The following is a 25,190-nucleotide window of genomic DNA, read 5'->3' as shown; positions in this document are numbered from 1 at the left end:
CGGACCAGGGCACGAACCCGTGTCCCCTGCATCGGCAGGCAGACTCTCAACCACTGCGCCACCAGGGAAGCCCTCTAAATACTTTTTGTTACTCTCTTTATCTTTACAACACCACTATCAAAGAGGTACTATTATTATCCCTGTTTTTGAGATGAGGAAACTGAGGCACAGGGAGGCTAAGTGACTGGCCTGAGGTCATTCACGCTCAGAGAGGGTGCAACTGGGATTGGAGGCGTGCTCTCAACTCCCTGTTCCTAACCGTTCTGCATGGTGCCATCCTCTGTTTGAGGCCGGCCCCAGGGCAGTGAAGCTTCATTCCTGAGACCTCGTTGGGGCTGTACCTGCCACAGGGGCTCCAGTACCCCCAAAGCGCCTCCAGCTGGAGGACAAATCTTTAGGCTGTCCCCTTCTTGGTGAACCAGGGGCCCAACCTACTTTGGTGTTCTTTCCCGAAACCCTGCTGGGTCGGTGCAGGACTACACAGCTGGCCCAGCTCTCCCTGCTCCAGTGGAGGCCCGGTGAGTCCCCACAACTGAGCCCCTTGCCCTCACCCTTTCCATCATGCTGAAGTCTGCAGAACCCTAGGGGCCTGGGGAGGTACCTCAGGGGGCACCCCATGATGAGAGGAGGGAGTCTAAGCTGGTCTTGGGCCCCCCTCCAGCTCCCATGGGGAAAGACTGAACAGCTCAGTGGCTAAGGGTGTGGAGTCTATAGCCAGACTGCCAGGATCTGAATTCTGGCTCCACTGCTTAGCTGCATGTTTCTGGACAATTTAGTTACCCTTCTGTGCCTTGCTTTCCTCATCTAGAAAAGGCAGATAACATTATTCCCTTCCTCAGAGGGAGGCTGAGGATTCAGTGACCACGTATATTGCTTAGAACAGTACCTGGTGCTAGAAAAGTGCTACATGTATGTTCACTAATGATACTGTAATACTTGGACAACCAGAGAAATTGCATTTGAAGGTATTTTTGCATCGGGTTTTGGGAAAGGTTCAGTTTAAAGAACTAGTTCTGAAGCTAAAGAACATCTGAAAGCCTCTGCTTCCTGCCCAGAGCTGTTGCTTCTCTAAGGAGATGCCTGTTCGAGAAGTCTCCCCGCTAGGAGCCAGGAGAGGACCTGACACTGCGCCCCAGGGAAGCTAGTCATGGGGAAGGCGTGGACGGACAGCCAGGGATGAGAGGCACCTGCACACCCAGCAGGTGGAGCTCCCGCTCGAAGGCTGTGTGCACGCGGTGAAAGGACTCGGCGGTGCTGGCGTCCAGCCCCACATCCTCAGGCAGCTCGCGGTGCTTCTCATCAATGAGGCCCAGGATCTCGGCGCCAGTGTAGAAGTAGCGCTGCAGGTCATAGGAGGCGGCCAGCAGCTGCATGCGCGTGTCAATGAGCTCCAGCAGGTCCGCCCACATCTCGTTCAGCCCGTCCTTCCACTCGGCGATGGTGGCCGCCTCTGCGTGGCCCACGTCAATGAGCCGCTCAATGATGGCATTCACGTTGTCCACCCGCTCCTGCCCAATCGCCCCGGTCTCCCGGGCAAAGTCCCGGAACTTGTCCCGGAGCATCTGGATGGGGGTAGACAGAAAAGCGGTTACCGGTTATCAGGGCTCAGGGGTGCCGTGGTGTCATCACACTAGCTGCCGACTCTCCCAGCGGCACCTGCCACGGCCTGGAGCTGGGCTCTCACGTCTGCCCCAGGGCACCTGAGCTCACACCGGGGGAGCCCTCATCTCTGCGGCACTTTGCACCTGGCGGGTGTGTGTATGTGTCTGGAACAACAGCTCCTAGGTCTACTGCAGTAGAGGGAGACAAAGCAAGCGGTGGCCATGGGTACTCACAGTCACGTGGTCGAAGTCTTGCCCCATTTCTGGGGAGGAGGCCACCAGCTCCTTCTCCGTGATCCACTGCTCCAGGTCTTCCACCTCCCGCTTCAGCTGGAACAGGTGGTACATGTTCTCCAGCTTCCGCCTGCGCTCCTCTGCCATGTCCTTCAGCCCCGCGTACTGCTTGTCCACCTGCCCCTGAAGTCTGATGATCTGTTCCCTGGAATTCAAAACAAGAAAGCCCTCAGGGACGGCAACAGAGAACCCAGAGCAGCCAGATCAGAGGAGCCAGCCTCCTCCTCCCCAGGCCCGAGGCAGGGACGAGTGGCGGAGCACAGCTTCAGAGAAACGGCAGAGCGACTTTTCACGGGGAAGAGTTGGGGAGAGAAGGAACCATCCCTTAGACCATGATGCTTCAGGGGATAGTGAAATGTGTTCCCTTAGAGGGGGTGCCTCCCGCCCCTGCCCCTGACTCTGGGAAGCTCAGAGAGACAAGTGTACATGGAGAACTCTTCCACTCTTCTTCCAGGGAGGCTGAGGCGTGGGCTGTCTGAGCCTGGCTCCACCAGCAGCAGACCCTGCTCAGCTCTTCCGGGAGGGACATGCCATACCAGGGGCTCGATCCCTGGGGCTCCTTGGGAGATGCTGAGGCAGCTGCTGTGGGTGCCCTGAAGGTGACTGAGGACAGGGCCATGACTGGGGGTGGCCTGAGGTGTCTGGCCCAGTGGACTCCCATTCATGCAAAACCCACATAACTGAACAGTTTAGATGGGTATATAATGATTTCGCTGAGACACTGTGAGATCCTGAGGTACCTTCTGGACCACAAAAAGAAAAGCAAATTTAGGCTATGCTGAAAGATGCTGAATAACTCTTGAAAAGACTGGAGCTCTCTGTTCACCAAGAGGGTAGTTTTGCTGTTCCATTTCCTAATCTCTTTGCAAACCAGGCCTCAGTCAGCCCTGTGTGAAGTTACACAAAACCACAACATAAAAGGGAATTGGGCCAATCAGCAGGCCAGAAGGCAGTTTTCTCAAACCCACAGTTTTCGGTAAAACTGTTCCTGTTTTCCGCCTTGGACCTGAAGGGATCCTGGTTGGTGGGGGCCCTGGCCTGATGCCCAGGATCTGGCCAAGTTGTCCCAGGAGGCACACGCACCCCTCAGGGTGGCCTGCAGACAGCAGGCTCTGGGCCCGGCCGGCCAGCTGCTTGATGTTCCTCCCGTACTCGTCTACTGTGCGTTGCTGCCGCAAGTGACGCTTCAACATCACGATGGCGCCCTCTTCATCCTAGGAGGCAGCGGACTGTCAGGGCACGAGCTCACCTGGCCCAGGTTACAGCCCAGCTCCTGGAGGTGCCCAAGATGGGGGAGGGCCAGCCTCGCAGGACACCCATAGGAGAGCTGTGCACGGTCCCCTCCCCTCTCCTCCCGTTGCCCGGCAACACCCACACCCTACCTTCCATTTGTCACCCTCAATTCTCATCTGACATCCACCCTCCCCGGCCCAGATCCAACCTCTGTCCCCATGGAAACTTCCTGTATCACCCCAGCTTTTAGAGACCCCCCTCACCTCTCACCCCCTCCCGCAGTAGTTCATCTGCACAGAATCCATGGCACAAAAAAGGTGAAGAACGCTTGGGTTAGAGCAAATCTAATTGGCAAACAGGGCGCCCGGCTGCAGTACGTGCAGTGTATGTTCTTGAGAGGAGGGGCGTCCTGAGAAGGAGGGTACCTCGTACACCCTCTCCCTGCCCTCACTCCTCACACACCTGGCCTTACAGGTTCCCCACTGACTGCCCACCTCCACCCAGCTCTTCCTCTGGGCTGGTCTTGACGCCCAGCCTGGCACCCTGCCCGAGCCGACCTGAGGGGTCTCGTCGGAGAAGACGTAGAACTCCTGCTCACTGATCCAGGCCTCGGCCTCGCCCGCGTCCAGGTAGTACTGCTGCGCCTCGCTGGCGTCCCGCAGGCGCTGCAGCCGCCCGGCCGCCGTCTCCCGCAGTGTGTCCCACGAGCCCTGCAGATGCCCCAGGCGCTCCTCCACGTCTCGGCAGTCGATCTCGGCCGTGGCCACCAGCTGCTGCCCTCTGTGCAGCACGTCCTCCACCCGCGGCGTGTGGCCCAGGATCTCATTCTGCAGCGTCTGCGGCCAGAGGGGAAGGGCTCAGGGGCTGGTCTTCCCACCGTGCAGGGCAGCCCAGGGTCACACCCTGGCACCTCTCGCCCTGAACCCCTTGGGGAAGCTTGAGCGGAGCAGATGTGGCCATAAAGACTGCTAGTGACCAGGAGCCCAGCACGGTGCTGGGCCTGACACCTCATTCCCCGCGGGCCCCCACCATGACCTTCTGAGGTGAGCACTAGACACCAGCACACAGCAGTTAGGTGACCGGGGACAGCGAGTGGCAGAGTGGGATTTGAACACGGCTCTCTCGGAGCCCAGAGCCTGTGCTCGAGGGCTCCCTACACCTCCTGTTTCAGCAGAGCTTGATTTCTTAGCTGTACATGGTGGAGGAGAGGAAAACAATTCTTAAATGGCCTTTTGAGATCTGATTTTAGCAGCTTTTTTACTCTGTATAAAACAATAGTTGACAGTTGCTCCTTGTTCAGAGTCTAGGATTTCGTTTTGTTTTCCCCTGTTTCTATTTCTCAAATCATTTGTGAGCTTTGTATTATTTCCTGCTTGAGCCTTTGGTCACCAAGATGGCATTTTCTTCCCACTCTGGTGATGGGTCACCTTTATCTTCAGGGGGCCGTGACATGTCGTCACTCGCTTTCTGGGTCCTAGAGGCCCCAGCCTGGTTGCTCCTTGCGTGTGGGCTTTTGGCTCCTTACCCCCCATCTCCTCCCTTTTTACAATTTCCCATGGCCTTGAAAACTGTCTAGAGGGCGGGGGGTAAGAGCAGTACACACAGGCTGTGCTATGACTGTCAGCATTTAAAACACATAGAACTAGCAATACCCACAAGTCACCTAACTTGCTGAAATGCATCTTTACACTTGATGCTCAGAATCTCGATTCTGACAATTTCCCGTGGTCTCTGCAACTGTAGTCAAACAACCCGTGATGTCAGCTCCGCTTGCCTCTTTCCTTCCCCTGAGATCTTATAACCTCTCCCTGAGATCTTATATCCTAAAAAGGTATTTCTTTCTCTCCTTTTAAGCAATTCCTTTCTAGGCTCCTGTGCAGTATGCTTACTTAGGACATCTTCCCTGACTTCATTCATTCAACCCATAGGTATTATTTCTGATGTATCAGGCCCTGTTCTAGGTTCTAGGGACAATATGGGAACAAGATAAACAAAACCCCTGCCCTCATAAAGCTTACACTCTAGAAGAGGAAATGATAAGCATGTAAATAAATGAATGAATGTATATAACAGGTACTACGAGAAAGAGACATCACTGAGATGAGGATTGTCTTCCAAGGCGTGGTGGTGGCCACTTTAACTGGGGGAGTCAGGAAGGGTTTTCTGTGCAGATGACATCTGAGTAAGACATGAATGATGAGGAGAGGGCAACCCCACAAAGATCTGGGGGATGAGTGTTGCTGGCAGGAGGGAAGAGCGAGTGCCAAGAAAGTCCCGGGGGTGGAAGCAAGCCTGGATGGTCCAAAGGGCCAGGCAAGCTAGAATACTGTGAAGGAGGGCAAAAGTGATAAGGGAGGAGATGCAGGAGAAGGCAGGGGCCAGACCAGGCAGGACAGTGGTTCTTAACCGTGGTTGCAGGCTGAATCATCGGGGAAAACAGACACAGCCAGGGCCCCATCCCCAGAAATCCTTATTAATTAATCTGAGGTGGGACTTGGGCTCTCCTATGTTTTTAGGTTCCCCCAGGTGATTCTAATGTGCAGCCAGAGTTGAGAACCCTTCGTGTGGCACCTTGTAAGTTCTGTTCTAGTTGCAATGACAGCCATTAAAGTGTTGATTCTCAAAGTGGGGTTCCAGGCCAGCAGCATCAGCATCGCCTAGGATCTTGATAGAAATGCAAATTATCAGCCTCTGCTCCCAGAGTTTGATGCAGTAAATCTAGGGTGGAGCCTGGTCAACTGTGTTTTAACAAGCCCTCCGGGTGAGTCTGATGCACACTGACCACTGCAGTAGAAGAAATGATAAAATGGGATTTTGGCTTTAGCAAGGCTAGCCTAAAATAGTCTTTTCCAGGGCAGCCATGCTCTCCCACGAGATTATCTTTCCCTTCTTGTTAAGGGGAGCCCCATCCATATTAGTCTTGCCCTTCTCCTGAAATAGCAGCCTTCAGCCAGGGGAGTTGAAAATCATTTGGCAAAATAACACTTATTGAGGCTAAAGTCTTGAGCACTGGAAGGACTAGAGTTGGCTCAATTTATAGTTGAGGAAACTGAGGCCCCGAGAATAGTCTTCCACCAGTCTTCCCCACTTTAACTGGAGGGTGTGATGTTAGCAGAAGCCCCGCCTCCACCACCTTCTAATTCAGGTCCCTATGTGTTGCCACCGGAACCTCTGTGTTTTTTTTTTTTTTTTTTTTTTGGTTGTACGCGGGCCTCTCACTGTTGTGGCCTCTCCCGTTGCGGAGCACAGGCTCCGGACGCGCAGGCTCAGCGGCCATGGCTCACAGGCCCAGCCGCTCCGCGGCATGTAGGGTCTTCCCAGACCGGGGCACGAACCCGTGTCCCCTGCATTGGCAGGCGGACTCTCAACCACTTCGCCACCAGGGAAGCCCAACCTCTGTGATTTGATCATGCCAACTAGAAGCAAAGCATTCAAGGGAGGTTTTAAGGAACCTCTTTGAATATAATTCATTCAGGCCTTTGCACAGTTGCTGGGTTCTGTGAGCAGATGTTGGCTGCTGATATTTGGGGGGAAGGACGTACTGTCTGCCATGACCTTCCTTCCCCAATGAGCTGCAGTACCAACTGGCACTCTGGGGCACACTGCTCTTCTCTGGGATAAGTTCCCAGGTTCTCCTTGCTCAAGGCTGCGGCTGCCGCCACATCCTGAGCCAAAGAGCGGACCAGGCAGGAGGGACTCTCTGCCCAAGAGCAGGGGTACGGCCAGCCCCTGGCTAGACCACGTGGCCAGACCATGACCCCATGAAGCTGGCCTTCCTGGAGGACGCAGGCTTCCCCTGCAGCCCTGACACAGAGGAAGTGCATCTGCTCACTTCCAGGATTCTGACCAGGGCTGCAGAGATTCCCAGTCCAGCCTGGGAAAGCAGAACAGCCAATGGATGTTTCCTCCAATGGCTCAGAGTCCAAGTTTAGCGGCTTCCTCATGGCATTGCAGCCCCACAAGTATGCTCATGTGTCTAGAGAACAGGGGCCTACTTACCCTGAGGAGACTGAATAGGCCAAGCTTAGCCCTGGAAGAGGGACAAGGCAGTGATGGGAGAGACGCCAGGAGCTAAGCGCCTCCTCTCAGGGAGGTCACAGAATACAGAAGCTGTAAAGCACATGAAACCCCAGGCCAGGGCCTCCAGGTCCTGCATGCACCTGTGCCCTGATGGGTCTGAATGGCCCCAAATCCCAAAGCACCTGGAACCCCCAGCCCCATTCACCTCCGCCCCACTCTGTGGTCCTCCCAGAATTCTCTCTGCCATCATCAAAGCTGCTCCTTTGGCTATGAGAATACAAACACAGACTGGGGACCCTGTAGCTAGCTATCAACAAGAACAATAACCTGGGGCTTCCGTGGTGGTGCAGTGGTTAAGAATCTGCCTGCCAATGCAGGGGACACGGGTTTGAGCCCTGGTCCGGGAAGACCCCACATGCCGCGGAGCAACTAAGCCCATGTGCCACAGCTACTGAAGCCCGCACACCTAGAGCCCGTGCTCCACAAGAGAAGCCACCGCAATGAGAAGCCTGCGCACCGCAACGAAGAGTAGCCCCCGCTCACTGCAACTAGAGAAAGCCCTCACACAGCAACGAAGACCCAACGCAGACATACATACATACATACATAAATAAATAAATAAATAAAATTTAAAAAAAAAGAACAACAGTGTTATGTGCTGCTGGGGACCTTGTGCAGATCAGGGCTGGGGCTTCCTCCGTGGGGCAGGTGAGACTGACGAGGTGGCAGGACTCACCTGGTTCTTCTTTATGAGCAGCTGCACAGTTTGCAGGTTCGTGCCATGGTCGGTCGACTGGGCCAGAGGCAGCCTCTCCTCCACCCAGAGCTGCGGAGACCAGAAGGCGGGGGACAGCTGACGACAATCACAGCCACCCTTTCCCCATCACTCACCGTGGGCCAGACAGAGCTCTGCTTACTCTGTTTCCCCAGCTCTTCCCAACACCCCATCAGGGTTTTGTAAAAGGGGGGCATTTTGCTATTTTGAACTGAGGTTCCAAATAACTTGCTCCTGGTCACGTGGAGGGAAGGCAACGTAGCTGGATCTCGAGCTCAAGTCTGCCTGGCCCCAAAGTCCACGAGCGAGCTACCACTCAAAAGGCACTGGCTTACACTGACGTTTCATGTACTCATCACGACCACCCGATGAGACAAGGCGGTGAGATGACCAGACGTCTGCTACCAAGAACTGCCCCGGGCAGCAGCCAGCTATCCCGATGACAGCTGCTGGCTCAGCCGCTGGGGGAGGGGGGAGCTGCGGCCCACGCACCATCTCATCCTCTAAGTCCCGGCTGATCTGCAGCTTGGCTCTGGATGATTCCAGCTGCTGCTTCCTCCTCCCCAAGGGCTCCAGAAGGTCCAGGAACCGCTTCTCGATGCTCAAGTCTTCATGCTCTGCCTCCTCTCCCAGCGAGGGCATCTGGGCAAACAGCTCCTCCAGTTCCACCTTCCGCACGTTCACTTGGTCCTCCACACGCTGGGACACAAGGGGACAGTGTCGGCACCAGCCCTGGCACCTGGGCAGCCCCTCGTCCACTTCATCGTGCAAATCCCACCCATCCTCAAAGGCCTGGTTTGAGCTCAGCTTCCCCTAAGAAGTCTCCTTGGATTGCCCCCACCTCATCTTTTGCCCCTCTGAGCGTCTGTCCTATACTTCTCATGCCCACTTTTATGACCCCGTCTGGATCCCTCCCTGTCTTACTCATTGCAAAAGGGTAGGAGCTGGGCTGTGAACCGGGAGACCTGATAAAAGCCAGCCCAGCTAAGGGCACAGGAGGGTACTCCCTTTCAGGTTGCAGATTTGCTTCCAAGACCCCCTCCATTCCAACACCCTCAGTCTACAACCTGCTCACTTGCCTTCAGCTTAGCCAGCATCCGGTTGACGCTGGTCAGGTCCTTGCCCAGGTCGTCTGACTGTAGCTGGTCCTCCATGGCCCTGATCCACTTGTTGAGGTCGGCGTGGGTCTGCAAGCGTAGGTCAGAGCTCCTGGCGGCTGAGAGGCGCTGGGCCGTCTCCTGTGTGGTGGCCTGAAGCTCATCCCAGAGCCGGTGCAAGGCTTCCAGCCTCTGGGACACCAGGGCCGCAAACTGGGGCTTCTCCTCCATTAGCTGCTTTCCTTCCTGTGTGGGGAAGGAGGAGAGTTCACCCTCTGACCTTGGAGAGATGCCTTGTTCCAGGTGGTTGCAAAGGGCTAACCGAGGAGAGGTCAGTGAGGCAAAGGATCTGCCTAGAACTTGGGTGAGGCTCGGCTGAAAGACTCTGCACCCCCAGAGTTATTTGCAGTAGAAGGTGGGACAGGGAGAGTGTGTCTGGGGCAAATGATTCAGGGAGACTTGTAGCATAGGGAGCTGCAGACAAGAACCAGCTAGTACTAAAAAAAATTTTTTTTATTTAAAAAAAAAAAAGATTCAAGATCCACCCAGGTACAACAACCATGGAAACCTCCCTGTGAGTTTGTTTGTTTGTTTATTTATCGTGCCACGCAGCTTGCAGGATCTTAGCTCCTAGAGCAGGGATTGAACCTGGGCCCTCAGCAGTGAAAGGGCAGAGTCCTAACCACTGGACTGCCAGGGAATTCCTTCACCCTCTCTTAATTGTCTTGCCAGAAGCTGTGCACTGACCTTCAGTGATATCTTTTAGTTGCTGAGTTTGCCTTGTCTGGTTTTCACCCACATAAATGTATCTTTTTCGGAAGGTTACAGTATGAGATGATTTGGGCCTAGGAATACATACTTGCTAATAATAGTTAATATTTATTGAGTGCCTAATAATTGCCAAGTAATACTCTAAGTGCTTTAATGCCCACAACTCCCTTGGGTAGGTACTGTTATTATCCTCATTTTACAGATGAAGAAACTGAGGCACAGGGAGGTTGAGAAGTCAGACAGCCTGGCTCGGAGCCCACACCCTTAGCTACTATGGACACAGCCTTGTGTGGCCCTAGGCCCGCTTTTTCCAGATAGCCACAGCAGGGAGGGGCAGAGGTACCTCCCTTCCTATTCCCAGATCTAACTCCGGCCACATTTTGACTTGGGCCCCTGGGCAAGCTTGTTACAGAGGGGACCCTTGGTATGAATGACCACTCCCTGGTGGTTCTGCCCATCCAAACAGTGAGGGTCAGTAGTCCCTGGCCCATTCTGCTCATCTCACATATTCCCCTGCCCCTGGGCAGGACAGCGCGGGGCCCTGGTGTGGATGATGGAAGGCAGACAGAGGTCACTGCCGTCCTAGCACTGAAAGCTGAGGCTCTGACTCTGTGACCTCAGTGTCCTGGACTGTCCCCAGACTCAGGCGACCCAGAGGAGGCACCCATTCTGACCGGGCTTTATAAGACTGGACGTATCAGGAGCTCTGAAGGTTTAACTACTATTTGGAGAAGTTTTTCACGTCCAGATCCTACACCGTCCAGCAAGCTGCGGGCCAGTGTCCATGCCCTGTGTGCAGCGCTGCTCAGGGAAGCATCCCGAGCAGAGAGCCCAAATGCTCGCTCTACTCACTGCATCAATGTTCTCTAGCCACCCCTGGTGGGAAGCCAGCTCTGCCACGAACGCCTGGTGCTTCAGCCATTTGTTGTGAAGGTTTCGAGCGTCATCATAGGAGACATCCTGAGATGTCAGCAGCTTGTCATTGATCCAGAGAGTGAGCTGTGGGCAGAAAGAGTGGGTTCAATGGTCCCCGAGTGTCCCTCTTTGGCCAGGGTCTCAGGGCAGGACTGCCACCTACCTCTGGCTGCGGAAGAAGAGGGCCAAGGGGAGGAAGTATGAACACAGCAGAGTACTCCCCTCCAACTCTGGATCCCTAACTCCCAGCACAGGAAACTTAACCTGCGTTGTCTCAGGGTTAAAATACAGGCACTACTGTGTCTTCCCCTCTAGAGTGTGTGCAGTATGACACCAGGTATATTTATACTTCTCTCCACATTTCCAGGACCGAGGACAGGGCCTGGCCTACTGCAGGAACTCCACAAGTGTTTACTGAATGGATGGATAAATCCACCCTTTGGCAGTAGGGGGAGAAATCATTAATAAACACGGAGAAAATGTTCTCTGAGGAAAAAGCCAAGGGCAGATCCTATAATTAACAATGAAGGAAGAACTGTGATGAGCCTCTGATGTTTCCAAGATGTCCTGGCACCATACCAAGCCTGGTTGGTACCAAGGGCAGAGGTGGGTGAAAACAAAGTCATTTGGGTTGAGAGGAAAGGGGTATGAGGATGGAAGCAAGAAAGAAGTCAGGGGAAGCCCCATTCCACATGGAAGTACTGTTCACGGAAGGACCCAGGAGTGCAGGTTAAAGACCTTCCTGTACAGCTCTCCCCAGGCTGAGCGAGGACCTTCTGAGTCAGCAGCTCTCCAACCAGAAGGTTGGTTGAGAATGCTGCTCTTTCTCACCCCCTAAGTTCTGATTCATGTGGGCCCAAGTGGGGCCCAGGAGTCTGCATCTAACCAGAGCCAAGACTGGCTCCATAATTTGCAGGGCCTGGTGCAAAATGGAAATGTTCAAGATTATTAAGATTTTCTCAGTGCTTTGTGTCCACCTAGAGGGGTGGGATAGGGAGGGTGGGAGGGAGGGGATATGGGGATATATGTATACATATAGCTGATTCACTTTGTTATACAGCAGAAACTAACACAACATTGTAAAGCAATTATACTCCAAGAAAGATGTAAAAAAAATTTTTTTTGAAAGTAGAATCTGCTACAGGAAAACTATAAAAAAAGAATTTCAAGATGGCAACAGGAAAGCATTAAACTAAACATGGGGCCCTTATAAGCACTGGGCCCTGTATGAATGCACAGGTCACGTGACTTTCAGGCTGACCCTGACCAGGGCCCTAGGTGACTCTTAATACAGACAGTCCTCAGGCCACTTTTTGAGAAAGCCTTCCCTGGACTTGACAAATTAGAAGATATCTTTACAGATTTGAAAAAGAAATTGTGGAACCAAAGATTCTAGAGAATGAAGGACCTAAGCTGTCCAGTGCCCAGAGCTCCCCACGTATGGAATCCAGACTCCTGAGTCTAGAAAGGACTTCCCACCTCTAGGACACTCTGCTTCTAGAAGGAATCTCCTGCAAAGTGGCCAGCCTGGCTGGAGCCTCACCTCCTGGCAGTTCTGCAGGAAGTTCTGGAGCTCCAGGTTGTCTCTCAGAAGGACTGAGGCCTCCTGGGCCTTCTCGTCATTCTTCCTGTGCCTGGAAGGGAAGCCAGAGCCACAGTCACGATGGTGCTGAGCGCTGTACCACCACCCTACCTGGCCCCGTGACCCTAGGGGCGGAGGGTACCTGTCCTCAATCAGCTGCACCTTCTCCTTGATCTTGTCTGAGTAGAGGTTTCCTTCAGCTACCAGCTTGTTTCCAGAGTCCACAGGACTCAAAACCTTATCCCGGTTGTTCTCCATAGACACCAAGAATTCCTCAAACTTCCGGATCCTGGCCTCTGCAGCTTCTAGGGAGTCTGGGGGCTCCAAGTGAGCCAGAGTATATTCCTGTTGAAGCAAGTTTCCAGAACAGGCATGAAGACAAGCTGAGGAGGCGGGGAGGGCACCTGCCAGGCAGGAGCACCATGTGCAGCCATGCAGGTTACAGCATGAATGGCACCCCCTGGAGTTGTGCAAGGAAGAAGCTCCCTGGGTCTTTTCCCCCACCCCCACTCGGGGGCACCTGATCAACAGGGTGCCTAAAGCCACATGGAATTGTAACCACCCAGGGAAAAATTCACTTCTCTAGCCTCTAACTGGCCCAAGAACAAGACGTAGTCTGTGACACGGGGCTGGAAAGGGCACATGATAAGGAACGAAGAGGACTGTCCTCCAAACTAGTGGCTAGAGAGAGTCCAAGAAAAGCATAATTTGGTCCCTGAGCCCTGTAGCACTATTGCAGACTTACGACATAAATTCCCTGTTGCTCTGAGAGATGCCCCCTGGCCCCTGGCCCTGAATGCCTCACCCTACCTGGTTGCTGAGGATGGCTTCAGCCTGTTTGGCATCTTTCTGGAACTCCTGGAAGCCGAGGCACTGGGTGAGGGCATGGCTGCGGCTCTCCCACATCCGGTGCAGGGCATCCCAGCCCTTATCCAGGCCATCCAGCCGCTGGCCCAGGAGCAGGTACTCCGGGTCCGTCTGGCCATGGATCACCTTCTCTCCGGATGCCTTGACCTGCTGGTAGTTCTTCTGGTGCCTGTCAATGTCATCCTTGATGGCCGCATGCTGCTGCAGGAGCTGCTCAGCCTCTGGGAGGGACTCGGGCATGTCCTTGGAGGCCACATCCTTCTGGGCCGTGGACAGCCAGGCCTGGAAGGCATCCAGATCCTGCAGGAAGGCCTGCAGCTGGCTGGCTTCCCCCAGCGAGGCCTCCTGGTTCTTCAGGGCTTCCTGCAGGGCCTGCCACAGCTCCTCCACATACGCCTGCCGCTGGCCAATGTCCTTCTTCAGCTCAGGGTGTGACTCCATCAGCCGCTGCGACTCCTGCTGCAGGGCACCCACGCGGTCATGGATGGCGGCCACGTCACGCTCCAGCCCCAACAACTTGCGCTGGATGGAGATGACGCCTGCCAGGTCCCGGCCCAGGTCCTTTGTAGACTCCACCACCTTCGTCTTGTCCACCACCCACTTGCTGGTCTCTTCGCAATCCACACAGTAGCTGTGCACCCGGAGGGCCGAGTCCACAGCCTCCCGCCGTTCTAACACCATGGTCTGGAATTCCTGCCACCTGCCGAGGGAGACGGGGGACACAGAGATACCCTCTTCCTTAACGCTTCCCACAAGGTGTCCCTTCCACATTTAGAAGGGACACCAGATTTCCCTTCCAGAGTCTCTCCTGATAGGCCTTGCACGCTGAAAAAAGTCATCTATCCAACAAACTGTCATGAGTAAAATATGTCTATCCAATTTTACTCAAGACAACATAACTGTCAATCAGAGCTTTCCATCAGCAGGACGTGAGCTGTGATGTTATTCCAACCATCAGTAAAGGAACATGATGCTCTGTATGTAAGCTCTATATGTAGTTGAATTTCAGGCAAACGTACAGTTTCCCCAGAGTTTGAAAAATACAAGCATACCTTGTTTTATTGTGCTTCGCTTTACTGTGCTTCACAGATATTACAGGGTTTTTTGTTTTTGTTTTTTACAAATTGAAGGTCTGTGGTGACCCTTTGTTGAAAAATCTATCACTGGCATTTTTCCAACAACATTTTCTCACTTCATGTCTCTGTACTAATTTTTGGTAGTTATTGCAATATCAAACTTTTGCATTATTATATTTGTATGGTGATTTGTGGACAGTGATCTTTGATGTTACTATTGCAAAAAGATTATGACTCATTGAAAGCTCAGATATGATTAGCATTTTTTAGTGATAAAGTATTTTTAAATTAAGGTATGTACATTGTTTTTCTAGGCATAATGCTGTTGCACACTTAATAGACTACAGTATACTGTAAACAACTTTTATATGCACTGGGAAACCCCCCAAATTTGTGTGACTCACTTTATTTTGATATTTGCTTTATTGGGGTGATCTGCAACTGAACCCACAATACCTCCAAGGTACACCTGTAATGAAAATAATTTGAAACCTCCCATCATCAACCTCAAGAATGCTTTAGGACACAGGGTCCCAGCTTCTCCAGAGGAAACACACAGATGCCTAAGACCAAGTTCCAAGTGCCCAGGGCCTAAGAAAAGCCACCATGGTTCTAAAACAAAAGAGTCCTGGTGAAGAGAAGGAAAAGGAAGAGGAAGGGGGAAGGAGAAGCTGGGATTATAATTAAAACATCATCTTAACCTTCATGTGCAGATGGGGAGGGTGAAGATGTCGGGCAGATGTCCTGGGGTTGGTCTGCAGCCCACAGTAAGCTTCTTCTAAAGAGCTGCCCATTAGCCTGGGCCCAGACCACCAGGGACACCTCCCGTGGACCCAGGTTTACTCATCCTGCATCACCGTAATCTAGATGCACACGATAGTATGCTGAACACACATTCGCTAATTGAGCCTAACTCTCTTGAATATCTACAATGTATAAGCATTATGTTAGCCTTTGGGAGGACACAGTTATAGCTAGACTTTGCTCAACGGAGTGTATGGTTTAGAGAGAAATTAAGACAAACTCACCAAAAAACGATAGTATAAAATACTACGTACATAGCGCATACCAGGCAGAGAGGACTAAGGGAGCTGTGAGTAGGGATAATAGCAATCTCATGGTGGTCATCTGAGCCGTATTTCAACGGGCAAACCTCCAGCGCCTCCACAGGAGTGATTTATTTAAGGATGGGGCCCCGAGTAGCTCGCTCATCTTTGCATAGTTCTGTGCCTGGTGCATGGATGCTGCTGAGGCTGGACCTCAAGGGGAAGGAGCAGGAGATTTCCTCCAAGGTGGTCTGAAACCACTGTGAAAGGATAGCGAGGCACTCCAGGGCTGTGAGATCTCCTGGCTCCATCCAGAAGCCACAGGAGAGGGTCTGGCAGTGCCCCTGGGCAAGTGGCTCCATGGCGATTTTCCAGACTTTTCCTGGTGTGGCCTCACTGCAGCCACCAGGCAGAGTCCACACAGGGGACAGGGTGAGGTTTGGGTCTCGTCTGCCTCCTAAACCCAACTTCCCCTCTACTGCACCATCTCCAAAAGGGAGGCAGTTGATAGAACTGCTCTAGGCAGCACTGGCCAGACCATGTCAGGAGTCCAGGTTTGGTCCTGGGCCCAAGACTGTTAAGAAAATGTTGGTCAACTAGAATGCATGTGGTGGGAAGTAATCACACATTCAGTAAGTGTTTGAATGACTCATATGTGCCCAGCCTGGCAGAAGATATTTCAGTTTTGTCCCCGGTCACTCATTCACTGTGTTATATCACACAACTACCAAGTGCCTTGTGCCAGGCCCCGTTCAAGGCTCTGGGCATATAGCAAGGAACAAACCAAAGTGCCCTCATTCGAGTGGGCAGAGACAAATAAGTTTTTAATCCATCAGGTGGTGACAAGTACAGTGGAAAAAACGAAAGCAAGATAACAGGATCGAGGCAGAGGAGCTGGATGGGAAGCAGGTAGTGATACTTTGAATGGGGTGGACAGTGCGGACTGCTCCAAGAAGCTGACACGTGAGCTGAGATCTGAGCGAGGGACTAAGGCAAGTGGATACTGGGGAAAAGAATATTCTGAACAGAGGGAACCTCAGACAGCAAAATGCTTGGTGCTCAGAGCACTGTGGACGATATATAAAGATACTGCTCTTCATTCGCTTACAGTCTAGTAGAAAAGTTCTTCAGGACAAAAGTAATTATAATACAAGGTAGAATGTGAAGCTCTAAGCCAGTCAAGGGAGGGAAAGATACTTTTTCATCCTGGAAACCGGGACGGAGAGGAACCTGGACTGGCCTAAAAACAAGCATGATTTAGACTACACAGTTGGAGGAGGATGCACTCTGTAGAGAGAACAGCAGCGACTTAGAGGCAGGACTGTGGATGCGGTGAAGAATGACAACTGTCTTTAAAAACACTTGAAGAGCTATCACGTGGAAGAAGAATCAGGGTAAGTTTCGTTATGTCTAACGGGCAGAGCCCGAATTTCAAGGAGGCAGATTTCCACTCACGATGAGATCAAACTTTCTACACAAAAGGGGCTGCTCCCAAATGGGCTGTGCTACACGGGGACGGGGCGAGCTCCCTATGCTTGGAATGTTTGTGCAGGATGCAGGCTGTCTGGGGTACACGGCTCAGGTACCTTTCAACACTCAGATGTCATGGAAAACCATTTTACCTTTTCACACCTCAGGTTCTCTCTCACCTGAGGATGACAAGTATCTTGGTGTATTCCACTTAGGATGGTGTATGGCTTAGAGGTCTGTAAGATCATTCTCTGACCATAACTCATCAAAGCAGCAGATGTACTAGCTGACAAGTACTTCCTGTGTGTCATGCACATGCACACACATACATGCATGCACATGCATCCCGTTACCTCCAAACCTAAAGAAGAACAAGGAGGCATGCTCCTCCTCTGCATAAACCTTAGATTACAGAGGACCCTCCTGAACTACAGTCCCCTTCTTTGGATGCTGAGATAATCTAGTGGCTCCAAAGTCACCCCTGGCCTCCTCTTAAGCCCCCACTGTGCTGCTCCTTTTCTTTACAGCTGAGTCTTCCCTAACCCCACCTCCCAGGTTGCCTCGGGCAGAGCAGGGCTCAGGCACAAGTGTGGGGAGAGGGACCGGGGTAGTGGGGAGATGGTGAACACGTCCCATTGTGCGTGTAGGACCCAGGGTAACAAACAGGACACAGGCGCATGCTCTGTCCTCAGAGGTCCTCAAGGAACTCGTGGCAATTACACCCTGTACTGAAAGCAGCCCCTCTCCAAAGGCTCCTTAGGGCCTGTTTTTTGTTCTGGCCATGAAGCGTGCTCAAGGCTTGCTGCTAATTCTCCTCTTCATTCAAGCCAGTCTCATTACCAGTGCTACATTTTGGTGCAAGCAGGAGGTTTTTTTTTAATGGACAGTACTTAAGAGCTCTCAGAAAGCAATTTTCCCTGCCTAAGAACATCCAGGGAAATGCGACATGAGTACCACATAGCCTGATTCTAACTATGGATGCACTCAGGACATTCGCTCCATCACTCAGCACATGCCCGCCCCAGGCACAGCATTCGCAGCTCTGCGAACAGGTCTCTCTCCCTCCCTGGGCTGGTCACCACACAGGTCTCTCCTCCTTGCTGCTAAAGCTCCAGTGTCAGAAGGAGACTTTGGCTGAGTGAGGCAAGAGCTCTGAGGGTACAAACCTGGCAGTGCATAGCAGGCATCCTGACTTTTGGGCCACATCCCCAAGGCTCTGTCAGGTGTCAGGAAGAGAAGCCCTTAGCCCCAAGCCCTACCCACACCCCACCTGGTATTCAGGTGGTCCTGGCACTTCTTCACTTCCCCGCTGCGTGGGTGGTTACTCTCTACCAGGCTGTTGGCAGCAAGGTTCACGCCATCAATCTGAGCCATCAAAGTCTTCATCTCCTGGTCCAGGATATCAAACCTGATGTGGACAGAGAAAATGAGGATTGGTAAGGCAGCAGGGGCCGGTCCCCAGAACGTGTAGCGCTTGCTTTCTTCTCCCGCCTCCTAAATACATTGACCAGGTAAGAGGGGAGAAAGGTGTGCTAACACACCCTATTTTCTGGTGCATGGGTCCAGTTTCATGGTTTAGCATTTCCTGGGTCAGGCTGGGAGAGAACTGGTTACTTATAAGACAACTGGCTAAACAGAGAGGTTTATGGGAAAATGAGGTGTAGGAGGTGTTAATCGCCACAGAGACTACCTGCCATGCTTCCACTGCCCCAGCTGCTGCTCATGGACCCTAATTCCACTGCCTTGACACCTGGACCTGAAGGATACCTCCCCAGCCAGGTGCTCCGTCCCTGGGTAGGAGAAGGCAGAGCTGCTGAGGGGTGGGGCACCGCGTGGTTATGAAAGCTGACTCTTCTGAGATAAGAGCCCAGGTCCCTCCAGCATCAGCGTGGGACCACCTTGGCATGATCGAGGAGTGACTTCTTTTCCTCAACTCCTTGGATTCTGTACTCAGGATGATGGGATGCCGCACAGACTGGGGGCACGCCCTCCCATGCCAGAGTGCTGATGGAATCGGAATAATGGAAATGAGAGTGGCCTTGCAGACTGGTGATTTACAAACTGGTCTCTGTGGCCCCTCGGGGTTCTGTGGTTTAGGGACTGCCAAAGAAAGCTAGAGCTTGTGGGGTCCAGCCTCTCGCGCCCCCTTCACCACAACCACTCCACCTTCCACTGTGTTGTATGTCAGGGGTTCCATATACCATTCATTTGAATAAAGGCTGCTGTAGCTGAAAAGTCATCAAACACCTGGACCAGAAGGAGCCCCTTTGTCTTATTTTGAGGAAGGTCCCAGGGGGTGAGGTACCAAGTGCCACAGAGCCAGATTAGAACTCGTGACGCTCAGTGCCTGGCCTCTGTGATCAAGGGCATCCTATGGCCTCTCAAAGAGACCCTTGTTGATCTGGAGGCTGTCCCAGCACTAGGAGCACAGACCGCGTAGGGGGAGGCGAGAGGGAAGGGCCGGCCCTGACCTGTGCTGCACGACCTCCAGGTCCTCCAGCGTGTCTGGGATGTCCATCTGGGCCAGCCACTTCCCCTTCTCGCCCATCCACAGTTCACAGGCATCCGTCTCCCCAAACACCGTGTACAGGTCCAGGGCATCCTGCAGCCTCTGCCGACGCATGTCCGCTTGGGCCACCACCTGCTGGTAGAGATCCCGGAGGGCCTGCAGCCGGTTGGTCACATCTGGGGAATCCCGAAACTCTTGGGGGAACCCCTGGGCCTGCTGTTCCAGATGCTCCATCACCCCGCGGCTCTCCTCTAGCTCCTCCAGAAAGTCCTTGTGCTTCTTGCCCAGGGCCTGTGTGGCCCCTTCATCCTGCCCCACATCTTCTCCCGAGAGCAGCCGGTGGGCATCTTGCAGCCAGGCCTTCAGATCGTCCGCATCACCCTGGAACTGAAAGAAGTTCTCAGCGTCCTGGAGGTTCTTCTTGCGGAAGGCAGCCAGCTCCTTCAGCTGGTTCCACTGGGCAGACACCTCCTTGATCCGGGCCTCGATCTGCGGGTGCCCAAACTGCTTGCGTGCAACCATGCCCTCAGCCTCCTGGAAGATCTGGTCCAGGTGGGCGTCCAGCCCGCGCAGCTCGTCCTCGAAGGCCTTGTGCTTGCGCTGCAGGATGAGCACGCTGGTCAGGTCCTTGCCATAGTCCAGGGAGGAGTAAATCTGCTCCTTCTCCTTGATCCAGCTCTCGGCCTCATCCATCTCCCAGAAGAATTTCCAGAGCCGCTTGGACTGCTCCAGCTGGGCCTTGCGTCCGGCTGCTGTGTTGCTCAGCTCCTCGAAGCACTGCTCCAGGTGGCTGACACGGTCCCGGATGACCTGGGGGTCGCAAGGCTGGTACCCTGGGAGGAATGGGAGGAGGGAGGACAAAAAGGGTAAGGGCTTCATCTGAAGGGCAACCTTCAGATCAGGTGCCAGGCTAGGACTGTGTCGTCTAGAACCTGCCATCTCACTGAGGCTTTGGGATTGGACGCAGGGGGTCCCAGTTCCCAGTTGCTTAGAGGACAGGCTTTTAATTAGTTCTTTTTAATGAATTCCCACTAAAACTTCAGGAATAAGAGAGGTTAAAAGTTGGGTCAACTCTCAATAGAAATGCACAATGTAAAATTATTTTAAAAAGAACCAGGCACAAATTTCAAGATGATTCTTCAAAGAGGCAGTGGGGGTCACCTATCTAAGACCAGAAGCTGTAAACCTAAATTGTCTCTGCTATAACTTGAACTAGCAGAGAGAATGAAAGACGGAGCATGCCTTCTTGGTTCTTATAAACACTTCTGACTATAGATGGCCAAAGCAGTTGCCTGCCCTCTGGAGAATTTTGCTATCCCTCAAACTTCTTTCTTGCACCATTAGTTGATGAAAGAGGCAGAATTGTACAACTAGATTTATCCAAGCTGGGGTGCTGGAGTGCTGAGCCAGAGGCCTCAACAGGAAAACACCTGTGGCCTCACCTGGCTCCTCAGTGAACTGAAGAGTGGCTGTGGTGATGGCCTTCACTTTGTCCCCTTGGATGGCGATGTCAGCCTCCATCAACTTGTGTTTTTGTAGCAAGTCCTCGACCTCCAACAAGTGCTTCCCGAACTCGGCAGACAAGAGGTGAGCCTGGCAAAGAGGACAGATAAGGTAGAGGGAGCGAGGAGAGGTGAAGAAACCCACCCGTTCGGAGAAGTCCCCTCTGAAGGGAGCGTCCGTGGTGTGTTGGGGCCAGGATGAGTCAGATGCAGCTGGAAAACAGCTGCTGCTCAGCAGGAAAGAAGCTACAGAGCAGGAGCTCCCACTGGGGGTGCCCATTAAAATCATTCAGGGAGCACCTTTCAGGAGCTCAAGCCCTACACTCAATCTCCTATGTGTGTCCCTGACTTGGGGCCTGGGCATGCGTATTTTTAGAAAGCTCTGTGGTCAGTCTGATGTGATCCTCAGTTGAGAGCCACTGTGGTAGAGGGAGAGGAGACAGACTTCTTGGTGGCTCTGTGCCGGGAGGTCTGGGTTCCCACCAGAGTCAAATCATGATTACCCAGAGCCTGATTCTCCAGGCTCCTGATGGGTGTCTGTGTCTTCTAGGCCCTGCAGGTTGGCACCTGTGCTACTATGAACCCCAGATTTCTCGATCACGGGGAATATAGAAGATCTGGGCTGGAGCACTGTGAGCTAAGCCGTTGAGAGGCGGATGCAGCCCGATGCTGTGTTGCCTCGGATTCTCCACTCTGACTCAGGGAGGTGGGGCTGGGAGGTGCCTATGGAAGCACACTCCCATTGCAGGGCAGGTGCTGAAGCCCTAGGAGGACACGGGGGCGGGGGATGGGGGTGTCTGAGCCCACCTTGATCTCGTCCATCCAGTCGATGCTGTGCAGCATGTCCTGGAAGAGCTTCTGCAGGGCCAGCGTCTTCTCAAGCCTCTGGCGCCGGGACTGCAGCAGCTCCTGCAGGTAGTTCCACAGGCGCAGGACGTTGTCCTTGCGGGCCGTGATGCGCTTCTGGTCGTGGTAATTCTCCCGCTCCAGCTCCTGGGCCAGGTCCTCCAGGGCCCTCACCCGCTCCTCGTAGGCAGCCGTGTCCGTCTCAATGGCCTCATGTTTCTTCTTGGCGGCCTCCACAGCTGCCAGGTCGTACCCGAAATTATCCTGTCCCCCAGGGAGGAAAACAGGCAGTTCAATCAGGCTCCGCTTAGCTGGTCCCCAAATGCAGAGAAACAGGGGGTCCCTTTGGAACAACTGCTGGACGGGAAAGCCCTTTCCCAACGAGTTACTTCTGCCACTTTTTCAGCCTATCTTATCAGAGCCAAGTTCCAAAGACTAAACGTCTCACAAGAACCTTTACAAGAAGCTTGTGATTTTACTCACTGTGCCATCCTTGTGGGTAACACTGGGTGAATATTACTAACAGAGCTCTTTCACCACGTGCTGGCACTCACCACCCTGCCTTGCGTGGACCTGCCCGATTCTGGGCAGGAAGGGGCTTCTCACTAGGAAACCATGCAGCTGTACACAGATGGTTTACCCCCATGCTATCTGGGGTGCATGCACACTCTCCAATTCTCTCAGAATGCTTGCTTTCCCCTTTCGGGATGAAAGGGGAAATTTGATTCCAAGCTCCAAGTGGGAAGGAACAGATGCTCTCATGGAGAATCAGTCCTGGGGTTAATTTTCAGCTAGTGAAATGTGACACAGCCCCAGAGGCCAGAGTCCAAGGGGCATGTCTGACACATACGAGGTGCACTGCTCTCATCACATCCCCGGAGGACCACTGAAATGTCAACTTGAACTCTGGCTCTAGGTGACGCCACTGGCTCACGTGAGACAACTTTTGGGGCCATTTTTGGATTGGGTGGCTCTTTCCTAAAAATGAGGCTTTGTCAACCTGGGAGAGTTCCTTTTCAGATGTGAATCTTGATCCGCCCAGTCACGGGAAGCAGGGCTGTAAGACCTGTGGAGAGGCTTGTCCTTCTGCTACCACCGAGAGACCAGCGTGGGCTCCAGCCCTGCTGTCTGCTGGGGGCTCTGGAAAGCTCCCCCTCTCCTGCAACCCCAAGTGTGGCCCCCTTTACCTGGGCCACAAGCCGCTGGTTTTCATTGAGCCACGTCTCTCTCATGGCAGCCTTTCGGTCAAAGCGCCGGGCCAGCTGCTCTAGCTTCTCCTGCCGGATGAGCTCCTCCCTCAGAGCCAGCTCGCGCCGGTACTCAGCTTCCTCCAGGCTTTCCCAGGCCTGCACGAGGGCAGAGGAGAGCTCTTGGGATTTGGGGGTCCCGACTCTTTCACCCAACACTGAGTGATTTTAGGAATCTAGGCAGAGCCTAGATTAAAGCTCAGTGACAGCCTTTCGGCTTTCCTGTCTGGGCAGACGAAAGATTCAGGGAGCACTGCTCATGACCCCCCAGTTCCCTCTTCTCCTAAATCTGCCTCAGACTCTTGGTTTAGTACAGTGTTATTTGCCTCTGTGGGTGCTCAGTAAATTCCTATTGGCTAAATGGCTACCTCCATTCCACTGGAACTTCCAGGTGGTGGTAGACCTCGAAACCTCCGAAATGTCATAAGGCATTTCCCTTCTGTTAAAAGTAGTCAATATTCTCCAAAAAACCTCAAGGTTCTATAGAGAATAGGCTATAAAACTGGCTCTAAATAATGGACTCTGGGCATCTGAACAGGGGGCTGAACCGGTGGACAGTGGGTAGAGTCTGACCTCTCAGGGCTAGACTTAGCACCCTCAACAGCCAGGTGTGTCGTTAATAACACCACAGGAAGTGGCTTGGCTTAACCCTGTCCTGGGACCATTACACGTGCCCTTATGAGGAGCTCACTCAAGCCACTGGCAAACCCGCTGCATCCCCATTCTTATGGCAACTTTGAGCTGGAAATGTGCAGCAACTACCTCTTTTTTAATTTTTTAAATTGAAGTCTAGTTGACTTACAATATTGTATTAGTTTCAGGTATATAACAGTGATTCAATATTTATATAGATTATACTCCATATGAAGTTGTTATAAAATATGGGCTATATTCCCTGTGCTGTGCATTAAATCCTGGTATCTTATTTATTTTATACCTAGTACATCCCCTTCACCTATCTTGCCCCTCCCTCCACCCCTGAACAGGGGGCTGAATGGATGCTTGGTGGGTGGAGTCTGACCTCTCAGGGCTAAGCTCAGATAGCACCCTCAATAGCCAGGTATGTCATTAATAACACCACAGAAAGTGGTTTGGTTTAACCCTGTCCAGGGACCATTCCCTGTGCCCTTATCAGGAGCTCAATCAACACACTGGCAACGTGAAATGGAAAACGTTGCTGTACCCGGTTGATGTCGGACACGAGTTTCCCATCATGGGGCGTGTACACTTTCTGATTGTTGGCTCTCATCCGTGACTGGATGGTAAAAAGTAGGACTTCTAGATTTCCCTTCTCCTGAAACCTGTCAAGAAAAAAGAGGTAGGGAGATGAGTGTCAAGATTCCCACAGCCAGTTTTTTTTTTTTTCCTAATTTTCTGGTCGGCCATGTGGCATGTGGGATCTTAGTTCCCCAATCAAGGATCGAACCCGCGTCCCCTGCATTGGAAGCACGGAGCCTTAACCACTGGACAACCAGGGAAGTCCCAGCCAGTTGTTCTTTTTTAAGTGAACATGGAACCCTGGCATCTTGGAGCTTGGATAGCAAAACACATTTCTCTTTAAAAAGTAAAGAGGATCTACATAGGTTTACTTACCTGTTAAAAGATCTATCAATCTATCATACTCTCCAACTGAGATCTAATAGGGGTTGAGTCTTTGCAACATGAACCAGAGAAAACAACTACGGCAGCATTTGCTTGTCATTTGCTTCCACGGAGGAATGGCTAACTGGACTGTTCTGGTAATTCCTATAGGTATCAAGTTTTAGTAATCCATACAAAGAAACTCTTCCCTGTTCTGCAAACAGTTGAAGGCTTTTGACTAGCTCTTTACTCAGTTTTTTGCTGAGTGAGTCAATAAAATCATGTATGTTCTTACGTGGAAGCAGCATTATCCACGTAAGAACATATCGCACCGAGCACAACTTTCACCTGAGTACTAATAAGTCAGCTCTCCTGACAACGATGCAAAAGCCCAGATGCTTCTGAGAGGGGAGGAAAGGCTAGGCTCCAGGAAGAGGTTAGGTGTAGGAATTGAGAACTGGCAGCAGGATGGATTTCTGGAACCCAGGGTCCAAGCTCCAGGTAACTGGGTACTTTCCCATTTCTGCCTGTAGCCAAGTATTTACCCACTTCTACCTGCACCACGCAGTAGTCAAAGATCAGCTGGTAAGCAAGGTCCCCACCCTGAAGCCAGCCTAATTCATCTGCCTGCTCACAGGCACTGCAGGTGGGCTGTGGCCTTGAGCACTGTCTACGCAGCCAGGAGATGCTACCCCTGTGTGCAGTGCCTGGTAGACTCATGGGGCATGTTATCTGTATTGGATTTAGGACTTTGAAAG

General features: G+C 52.6%; 1 protein-coding gene across 1 annotated transcript in view; it reads right to left on the bottom strand.

Moving 5' to 3' along the window:
• SPTB (spectrin beta, erythrocytic) overlaps nucleotides 1-25,190 on the bottom strand; it is a 67,202-nt gene that overhangs the window by 17,505 nt on the left and 24,507 nt on the right. The window contains exons 9-25 of the mRNA XM_060098045.1: nucleotides 24,035-24,152; nucleotides 22,792-22,950; nucleotides 21,566-21,868; nucleotides 20,699-20,849; nucleotides 19,219-20,089; nucleotides 18,018-18,155; nucleotides 13,099-13,855; nucleotides 12,431-12,633; nucleotides 12,250-12,340; nucleotides 10,644-10,790; nucleotides 9,003-9,266; nucleotides 8,416-8,622; nucleotides 7,885-7,974; nucleotides 3,686-3,964; nucleotides 2,979-3,109; nucleotides 1,836-2,040; nucleotides 1,188-1,562 (exon numbers count right to left, since the gene is read on the bottom strand). Coding sequence (XP_059954028.1) covers nucleotides 1,188-1,562; nucleotides 1,836-2,040; nucleotides 2,979-3,109; nucleotides 3,686-3,964; nucleotides 7,885-7,974; nucleotides 8,416-8,622; nucleotides 9,003-9,266; nucleotides 10,644-10,790; nucleotides 12,250-12,340; nucleotides 12,431-12,633; nucleotides 13,099-13,855; nucleotides 18,018-18,155; nucleotides 19,219-20,089; nucleotides 20,699-20,849; nucleotides 21,566-21,868; nucleotides 22,792-22,950; nucleotides 24,035-24,152 — 4,489 coding nt within the window. The remainder of the gene's footprint in view (nucleotides 1-1,187; nucleotides 1,563-1,835; nucleotides 2,041-2,978; nucleotides 3,110-3,685; nucleotides 3,965-7,884; nucleotides 7,975-8,415; nucleotides 8,623-9,002; nucleotides 9,267-10,643; nucleotides 10,791-12,249; nucleotides 12,341-12,430; nucleotides 12,634-13,098; nucleotides 13,856-18,017; nucleotides 18,156-19,218; nucleotides 20,090-20,698; nucleotides 20,850-21,565; nucleotides 21,869-22,791; nucleotides 22,951-24,034; nucleotides 24,153-25,190) is intronic.

The sequence above is a fragment of the Mesoplodon densirostris genome, chromosome 4 (genome assembly GCF_025265405.1).
Source record: "Mesoplodon densirostris isolate mMesDen1 chromosome 4, mMesDen1 primary haplotype, whole genome shotgun sequence".
Lineage (NCBI taxonomy): Eukaryota > Metazoa > Chordata > Mammalia > Artiodactyla > Ziphiidae > Mesoplodon > Mesoplodon densirostris.
The sequence above is the reverse complement of the archived record's forward strand: the minus strand, read 5'-3'. Positions and strand labels throughout refer to the sequence as shown.